Below are 10,292 nucleotides of genomic sequence, written 5' to 3'. Positions count from 1 at the left end.
TACGCATGCAGTTATACTGTAAAGAAAATTTATTTTTCACCTGAATAAGGTTAAATGTACAAATGTGATATGCAAACTGTGTATAATATGTGAATAATGCAATTGACAAGAAAAATTTGGCCAGGCCAGAAATCAAATAGGACTTGGAACAAGACTATTGATTATATGCAATTAAGTGTAGTTACCTTTCCTCTGTCAGAAGGGTAAAGAGGAGAAGCCAGATGAGGTAGGAGAAATAGAGAAGTTGATAAGGAGTGAAAAAACTAGAGCAAAATAGATATGTAACAAATGTTACATCAGAACATTATTGGTAGAATTTAATAATCTATGTGGAAATATTTTGAGGTATCCATTTGAAAGTTCTGAAGTTTTAAATCAATATCCATTGAGAATAATTTAATATCAAGATGAAAACATGACTAGGATATGAGACCAAGATAAATCAGAAATAAGACACCATTTAGATAATATCGCTAAAGACTTAGAACTTCCTACAAACTTATTAACCCCTTCATCACAATAAATGGAAATTTAAAACCTAAGATGTTAGTTAGCAGCTTCATTAAATTTTGATCCAGTATAAAAGATAATATTGTAACCAAAGCCAAAAGTAAACAGATCTTTTAAAAATGGTATTTATATAAAAGAGAAATTTTGAAATAAACAATAACGATTGAATAAACTAAATGCCTATGTGGAAATATCAGAAATGAAAGATTATAAATTTATGGGAAAAATATAGGATGCATCTTTACATCAAATGTAAACTGTACAATAAGCATTTCCAATTTTTAAACAAGCAAAAAAGATTAGTAAACTATTTCAACAATGATTTTAGACCCCCGAGACTCTAACTAGTTTCCAATTAACATGTCACCAGTATAGATAACTACTTAAAAAAGAAATTAAATCTAAATTTTAGATTAAGGATTTGGATTTTTGACTAAATTGTGATTTAATGAGTGTTAACAAAACATATACTTTGTGTAAGCATGATTCTGCTAAAACAGAAAATGTGTATTTAAATGTTAACATGTTTAGAAGCAATTTGTTAGAATTTGACCACTTTTACTTGCAATGATAAATGATTTGTACTGTAAAAGTTTGAGGTAAATTGGTTATAGCAACGTACAAAACATATTATGTTATATATAAGGATGTTTGTTCTCTTTCAAGTCACTAACAAAGACAGAAAAATAATTCTTCCTAGAATAAACACTTAGAAACTAGGCAAATAGATTTGTAATAAGGTAGAAGTTAGAGTAGATACTTTTTTTACAAAATTGTAAGGTAGTGAGAAACCATCAGAAGAGTAGATAGGTAAAATAAAGACTTATTTGGATTATGGAAATTTTAAGAACAAAATTGGGTATTAAGAGTAATTTTCTAAGCTATAATTGATAAGACTTCTCATATAAGGCAAAAAGGCTTTTAAAAATCTCAGTTGAGGCTATGGTAAGCCTGAAATCCAATTATGGCTATACAAGATGCTTAAGAAAATTCAGAGGAGATGATCCCATCCTGAAACTGAGATAGGACCCTCCTGATTTATGTAAGGCTAATGGTCCCTGAGTAGAAGTTACAGTATGAGCCAATAACAATTTTGGCTTGTATACTCAAGCCACCTAGTCCTTTTGAGACAGGATGGCATCTTTTTTTTCTCCCTGCCATTTCGCCTTGTGACAAATCCCCATTATCGGTACAAACAGCAAATTCTAAGAGGATTAAAAGTTCTGACTTTCATTTCCCAAACAAAGTAAATTAGTAATTAAAGAATAGAGTTTGGCGACCCAGCCCCCAGCTCCTGTTTTCAAACTGTGACATTCTGGGGTTTGCAACTCAAACTTTCCTAACTAGAAAAGTCATAAATGTAGCACCACACAAGCTCTATGACCAAAGAAGAGTGAAAAGTTTGTTATGAATGTTTTGCAACTAAGAGAAACCAACTAAGCATTTTCCTCTTCTATCTATAGGAACAACTGGGAATTGAAGCTATCATTAATCAAAGTAATGTTAATGGAAATTAAACTCCCAGTAAAATTATTAATCCTTTTTCTTTCATTATTTATGGTACCTTTTAGCAAAATGTAGTTTCCTGATTATCCCTCTTAATTAGGTCCATTTTTCCTATTGCTTTGCTTGAGATTCTGATTGTTACGCCTCCCTTTTTTAGTTCAGATGAAGCATATTAGATTCTGCTCTAGCCCTTTATTTTAACTTTATGTTTTAAAAATTTTTTTTTATTTCAAATGTCTCTTGTAAACAGCACATTGTTGAATTCTAGTTTTTAAGCTATTCTGCTCTCTGCTTTCCTTTTATGGGTGAATTCATCCCATTCCTTTTCAGAGGTATGGTTACTAACTTTATATTTCCCTCTATCCCATTTTCTTCTGTTTCTTATTCTCCCTTTATCTTATCCATCCTCAAAAGCCTCTTTTGCTTCTAACCACTGACTTTCTTAATCTCTCCTCTCTTTTATCATGCCCTCATTTATTTTAACTCCTTCCCCTTCCATTTTCCTATTGAGTAAAGTTATATTTCTATACACTACTGAAAGTCTCCTTTGAATCAGTTCTGATGAGAGTGAGGTTCAAACATTGCCCACTCTACCCATTTATTCATTATTATAAAATCTTTTTATTTCACACTTATTTTATGTGAGAACATTTTCCTCATTCTGCTTCACCTTCTTGCTTTCTCCCACTGCACCCCTTTATCTCTCCCCTTCATTTTTTGGTTGATCATGCCAACACAATCAAATCATATCCATCCCCTTTGTCTATGTAAATTCTTTTTAACTGCTGTAATAATGATAAAATTCTTAGGAGTTACATGTATCATATTCCCATGTAGGAATGTTGGCAATTTAGCTTTATTAGAATCTTTATATATTTACTCCCATATTTACCATTTTATGCTTCTTTTGAGTCTTGTGTTTAAATGTTAAATTTTCTATTCAGTTCTAGTCTTTCGTCAGGAATGCTTGTAAGACCTCTATTTCATTAAATATTCATTTTCTTCCACTGAAGAATTATATTCAGTTTACTGGGGCTATGTTTTTGGTTGTATTCCTAGCTTTTTTCCCTTCTGGAATATCATATGCTCAAATCTCAAGTCTTTTAGTATGGAAGCCTCTAAATCTTTTGTGACTTACTATGCCAAAACAATATTTGAAATCTTACTTCCTGACTATTTGAAGTATCTTTTCTTTGACCTGGGAGCTATGGAATTTGACTATAACATTTCTGTGAGCTTTTATTTTGGGATCTTTCAGGAAGTGATTGGTGGATTCTTTCAATGTCTATTTTACCACATGGATCTAAGATATTTAAGTAATTTTCCATGATGATGTCTTGAAACATGTCTAGGCTCTTTCTTTGATCATGGCTCTCATCTAGTCCAAGAATTCTTAAGGTCTCCCTGATCTATTTCCTAGTTCAGTTGTTTTCCTGATGTGCTATTTCACATATTCTTTTATTTTTTTCATTCTTTGGACTTTCTTTTATTTCTTGATGTCTTCTGGTGTCATTAGCTTCCACTTGCCCAATTCTAATTTTAAGGAATTATTTTCTTCAGTGATATTTTGTTCCTTTCTTTCCATATGACCAGATCTGTTTTTCTTTTTCTCTTAAAAATTTACTCTCTTAGTAACAACTTTAAGTCAGAAGGGCAGGGGCCAGGCAAATGGGATTAAGTGACTTACTTAGGGTCACAAGACCAGATTTAGACCCAAGTATTCCCAATTCCATGCCTGGTGCTCTATCCACTATGACACCTGCCTACCTCTCTAGTTCTGTTTTTCAAGGAGTTATTTTCTTCAGTGAATTTTTGTACTTCATTTTCCAATTGATCTATTCTGCTTTTAAAGTAATTCTTTTATTCAGTCTTTCTTTGTGGCTCTTTTCCTATGCTGTTAATTTTATTTTCATAATTTTCTTGAATTTCTCTCATTTCTTTCCCCAATCTTTCCTCTATTCTTCTTATTGCTTTCTTCAATTTTTCCAGAAATTCTTCTTGAGTTCAGTTAGCATCTTTCTTTGAGATTTTGTTCATAGCTTGTCACATTGTTGTCTTCTTCTGAGTTTATGTCTTGGTCTTCTCTAACATTGTAGTAACTTTACATATTCAAGTTTCATTTTGTTGTTTGCTCATTTTCCAGACTATTTCTTGACTTTGAACTTTACATTAAAGTTGGGCTGCTGCTTTTGGAGCTAGTTTTGTGGTTCTTCAAGTTTTTGGTGCTTTCAAAGTGTTATAAATAATGCTTTTTACCATTCTGGGCTGTGGTGAAGACTAAATGAGAGAATGTTTGTAAAGGGGTTAGCACAGTGTCAGACAATATAAATGTTAGCTATTATTATTATTGTTATTGATTTTTAGGGACCTAACTATCTTTCAGATCTTTCAAAATAAGGCAATTTAGGCTGTCCCTGACTATTTCTACAGGGCAATATTTCTGGAAATGAGTAAAGGACTTGTAAATAGGAGATCTTTCCTTTCTCTGAAGAAGGGAATTAAGGTCTTTGTAAAATACCTGGATTCTCAGGAGAACATTGTATACAGAGACTGATACACTTGGTACAATTGAACATAACAGACTTCTCTACTAGCAGCAATGCAAGGATCCAGAGTAAGGTTGAAGGACTTATGAAAAAGAAAACTAGCCACATTCAGAGGAAGAACTGTGGGAGGAGAAATATAGAATAAAAACAACTGCATGAACACATGGGCCAATGGGGATATTATTGAGGGTATAGACACTAAATGATAACTCTAGTCCAACTATCAATAATATGGAATTAGGTCTTGATCAATGATACATGTAAAACCCAGTGGAACTGCACGTCAGCTAAGGGGGGTTAGGGAGGGTTTGGGGGAGAGGGAAAGAACATGAAATATGTAACTATGGGAAAATATTCAAAATAAAAACTTAAAAAAAAGAAAAAATAAAAAAAACACCTGGATTCTCTAAATATATCTCTTTTGACTCCCTCCTTGGAAACTCTGCTTTGGAACTCTGGCAAATACCTTTCTGAAAATGCTATTACAACTCCCTTAACCTAGATGCCTGACACATTTATTTTCTAATCACATATATGCAGAATGAGATCTTTTATACTACCTTTCCCACTTGAATATTTGTTACAATATCCAGTGGCTTGTTATCATTGATATTACTTATGCCTTTCATATTTCTATTATCCTTTCTTCACCACACTCAAAGTTTTGATTCTTTGTAAACTGGTATTTTGGGATTCATAATCAGATAGCATTACTAGAAGAAAACTGTTACATTTTTTTTGGTCAGTATTCTAGGAACAGCTGGCAATTATGGACTTCATATAGGAGGGAAGGAAGAATATAAGCATTTATATAGCTCCAATTCTGTTCTAGGCACTGTGCTAAGGACTTTACTAATATTATCTCATCTGATAAAACAACTCTGTGAAATTAGATGCTTTTATTATTACCATTTTACTACTGAGGAGATTGAGGCAGGCAGAAGTTAGGTAACTTAGGGTCACCAAACTAAGAGAGTCAGTCTGAATTTGAACTCGTTTTTCTAATTTCAGACTCTGAACTCTATCCAATGTGCCGCTTAGCTGTGGAGTATAAGATGGCTATTGGGCATCAATTGTTCCTACCATGCACAGGAGTCACTATATACCTGGGGAGTTTGACTCAATATAATGAAGCATTATCTTGTAGTCTTTCCTTTCCTTTCCTTTCCTTTCCTTTCCTTTCCTTTCCTTTCCTTTCCTTTCCTTTCCTTTCCTTTCCTTTCCTTTCCTTTCCTTTCCTTTCCTTTCCTTTCCTTTTTTCTTTTTTTTCCCTTTTCTCATTTTTTCAATAAAGCAATTTCCATTCATATTAAAAAATGCTTACCTTTTCCTTAGAATTTATACTAAGAATCAGTTCCAAGTAGTAAGGACTAGGCAACTGGGATTAAGTGACTGGCCTAGGGGGTCACAAAACTAGGAAGTATCTGAGGTCAGATTTGAACCCCAAACTTCTTATCTCCAGACTTGATGCTCTATCTACTAAGTCACTCACCTGCCCCTCCCATTTAAATTTAAAATCTTTAAAAATTATTGATGAACTCATATCTCCCTGGTAGTCAGAAAGATCCAGAGGAAGCCTTCATTATAGTTGCTAATTCCTTTATTGAGACTGTGGAAGGATGAGATAAAAAAACCTTACAAAAGTTGAAAAGGCATAGGTGGGGTTGCATTCTGCAGTGGTAGAGGAATTATGAGATCTCAGATCTTTCAAAATATTGAAGAAGAGCCAAAGAGTAATATAATAGTTTATTCTCTCAATAATTCTCATGGACTTTGGCTAATTTTTAATCCTCCTAGGACTTTCCTCAGGGCATTTTTCATATCTTTGTTGCGTAGACTGTAGATCAGGGGGTTTAAGAGTGGAGTTACTACTGAGTACACCAGTGTGACAATCTTCTGCATTCCAGCTGGATTCCCAGATGTTGGGCTTACATACATCACCATCAGAGTGCCATAGAACAGAGACACAACCATCAGATGGGATCCACATGTGGAGAAGGCTTTACGTCGGCCAGCACCAGAGGGAACACGAAGTACAGCTCTGAGGACCAGGGTGTAAGATCCAAGGATGGAGAGAAAGGGTCCGAAGATAATCATGGAGTTGAAAGTATAGCAGATGAGTTTAATAACAGGAGCAGGGACACAAATAAGTGCAAATAATGGGCCTGGGTCACAGACAAAGTGATCAATGATGTTAGGCCCACAGAAGGGCAGCTGAGATATGAGAATGATGGGAATTGGGTAACAAAGGAATCCACTCACCCAGCAGGCAGATATCAGATTGGCGCAGAACCTCCCTGTCATGATGGTGGGGTAGTGTAGAGGTCGGCAGATGGCTAGGTATCGATCATATGCCATGATTGATAGGAAGAAACACTCAGTAGTACCCAGGGAGAAAAAGAAGTAGAACTGGCAGAAGCAACCAGAGAAGGAAATAGTCTTGGTCTCTGACAGAAAGTTGACTAACATGTTGGGAACCGTAGAAGAAACATACCATATTTCAAGGAAAGCAAAGTTTCCCAGGAGGATGTACATGGGTGTGTGGAGCTGCTTGTCCCATTTCACTGCACAGACAATGGCTCCATTACCCAACAAAGTCAGGATGTACACCACTAATATTAAGAAAAAGAGGAGATTTTGCATTTCCCTATGACCAGGAAAACCCAGGAGGACAAACTCAGTCACTGTATATCTGATTGACCTGTTGGGCTCCAAAGCTGTGGAAAAGACATAGGAAAATAGACAAACTATCCTATTTCCAAGTAAGCATCCAAAGGAGAAAGTTTAATTTTCATGGGGAAACACACAGGTCCATTCTGAAACTAGTTGTCCTGTCCTTAGCTCATATGAGACATTCCCTAGTAGGGGGAATCATTTCCAGGTTGAACAGTTTTCTGCTAAATCTAAAGGCAAAGAGACATTACACATTTTTTCCTGAATGGTGCTGTTTGTGCCTGGATTCTGGGGGGGGAACACATGTAAAACCTCCTGGCTGTTTTTCCATTACGGTAGGTGCAGCAGCAGAACATATTTAGCGGTGCACATAGAAGGACATACATACAGGAACCAAAGACCATCAAAGTTCATAGAACCATTTATTTATGGGTTGAAGGGAGCTTCAAAGTCATCTAGTGCAATGACTTCATTTTTTAACTAAGTAAACTGTGGCTGGGAGGGTATTAAGTGACTTGACCCTACCTTAGATGAGGCAGTAAATAGCTTAAACAGTATTCAAATCCAGTACTCTTTCCATGGTCTTGCTGTCTCAAGAGTCCTGTCTATTTTTTTGGGAAATAATCTATGCTCATAATCTATTATTATTACTAATTTTTTATTATTAATAATCTATTAGTTGAGGCTAGTCTCAGTAATACTAATTCTTTTATTACTACTTTTGCTATTTAAGTATCCTGGCTGAATGAAACTTCAGCACAGAAGAAAATACTTGTGTCCTTATCTAGTGAAACAACTCTATCTGCTATCATTAGTTTGATACAGACTCATTTCAAATGATCTTTTTCTCTAGATCTTAATAAGATTTGTTCTTTAATGCCAATGTCCATCACTTCTTGGCCTCTTGGCTAAGATAAAGTTTTTAATACTAATGTGCATCATAAAGAGATAAAAATGTGTCAGTTTTCTACTTGGTTGTAAGACAGATCTTGAAGTTGAAATCACAGTGATTTTTATGTTTGTTAATATTTGTAACCCATGTTATCTACAAACAACACCTTCACTAGCACTGTCTTGGATTGTAAAGGAAGAACATAAATATTATCACCTTCAGATGAACAGATGTATGATATTTTATTAAAACTAAACCTTGCTGCAACTCCTATTAGTTATTAAAACTAATTACATTTTAAAAATGTTTTAATATTTCTTAAGATCAATTCATTCTTATTTTACTTGAATCATAACAACAATAATAGCCTTAATAATAAGAGAAATAAGATTTTTTGGCTAATTCCAAAAAACAGATTACATTTGTCTATGCTGAAAACATATATACTTCAGAGTCTACATGAATGTGCTCAATATTCACTTACCAAACTGTGTACAAAGCACTCTAGCTTTGAGGAAGATATATAAGTTAGTTAAGACTTGGTATGTGTCTCCATGAAGGTCACAAAAATAGAAATTACCAGATCTTTAAGGGTGAGGAATATAGTATCAAGATTTCCAAAAAGATTTTCATTAAAAAATGCAAAGAAAATTCATAACCCAAGGAACAAAGTATATGCTAACAACAAAAATATAAAATGATAGATTTAAAGTGGTGAATGTATCAGAATCACAGATTTGAGGGTTGGAAGGGACCTCAGTCTCCATCTAGTCCTGTGCTGGTGAACCTATGGCACATGTGCCAAGGGGATTGCTCCTTTCTCCATTTCCACTCCTGCCTAAGGACCTTTCTTATATCACTAGCCCCTTTGCTCAAATGGGAGTGCTTCCTCCCTCCTCTGTCTGGATAAAGGTTGGGGCTCACATGCCATATGAGGGTTGCACTTTGGGCATTCATTCTCTAAAATGTTCACCATCACTGATCTAGTGTAACTCATACATAAAAATTCCACTATGACCTACCTAGTGATCAGCCAGACTCTGTTTTAAGAACTCCAGTGGGGGAAAAGGAAAACTGTTGGACTCAGAGGAAATGACTGCTATTTCAGATAATTTATATTCTGAAATTAATTTATTTTAATCTGTTTTAAAAGCAAGTTTAGTTGTGTTTGGTATTTATTATAGTTTAAAACAAAGCAACAAAGCATTCCAAAGTTTATAGTAAGCCAGGGATAAAATAACATTGTTTTACGTAACATAGTTGCTTACCAAAATTCCTCCTTATGTTCTCCATGAAGTCTGTGGAAAGGAAGGGTTTATGGTTCTGTACTTGTTTCAGTCTGAAAGAAACACAGAAGAATATTTTCAAGACAAGGCTATATTTTGGAAATAATTTTAAACATTAGACTTTTTATGATGAAAAGAGTACTTTTGCTCTCTTGATATGATTTTCATGGCAGTGAATAGCTTTAACTCAAATCTTCCCAGCTTCTAGAGGAGATATCCTGTTTAAATAGGCTGTATAATGTTAGTGAAATGAGTATTGAATTTGAGAGTCAGATGACATGGGTCCAAGTCAGTTTTCTCATCTTTAAAATGGGGATAAAAATATTTATGCTACACTACTTCCTAGAGTTGTTAGGGAAATGCTTTGTAAACCATGATTTATTATATGAATGTGAAGTTTTATTAGTGGAGTTTCACTAGCAAATTCTAATTTCCAGAAATGTCATATAATTATATTAGAAATTAGACATTTTAAATTAGGCATTTAATAATAATAATAAATTTGACATTTAATAAAGTATAAAATAAAAATGTAGAAAAAAGGATTTTTGATACTTTCAAGATAGGAATCTGATATAAAACAAACAAACAAACAAATAAAACTTCTATGCTTGGAATCAAAAGATCCAGCTGCCAGTCTCAACTCCAACAACTAGTTTTTTTGATTCTCAGTAAGTAATTTAATCTCCAAGTCAGTTTCCTTAACTGTCTATTGGAGATATACTAGTTACCTGTTTTAGAAGGTCCTTCAGAGAATCAAGTAAGATGTGAAAGCATATTTTAAAGAAATTCCACTTTTCTATCCCTCATCTTTTCTACCTCATTTGTCGAAGGAACTGAGATATTTCTTTAAGTACCACATCTAGCTTCTGGGGGCTC

General features: G+C 34.2%; 1 protein-coding gene across 1 annotated transcript; it reads right to left on the bottom strand.

Moving 5' to 3' along the window:
• Positions 1-6,326: 6,326 nt before the first annotated feature.
• Positions 6,327-9,420, bottom strand: LOC123234154 (olfactory receptor 11H6-like). Its single transcript, XM_044660096.1, has 2 exons — positions 9,396-9,420; positions 6,327-7,279 (listed from the first exon to the last, which is right to left on the bottom strand). Exons 1-2 carry the CDS (start codon positions 9,418-9,420, stop codon positions 6,327-6,329), a joined length of 978 nt encoding a protein of 325 aa, XP_044516031.1.
• Positions 9,421-10,292: the final 872 nt, after the last annotated feature.

This window comes from Gracilinanus agilis, chromosome 2, assembly GCF_016433145.1.
Source record: "Gracilinanus agilis isolate LMUSP501 chromosome 2, AgileGrace, whole genome shotgun sequence".
NCBI lineage: Eukaryota > Metazoa > Chordata > Mammalia > Didelphimorphia > Didelphidae > Gracilinanus > Gracilinanus agilis.
This window is presented reverse-complemented; position numbering and strand designations above follow the sequence as displayed.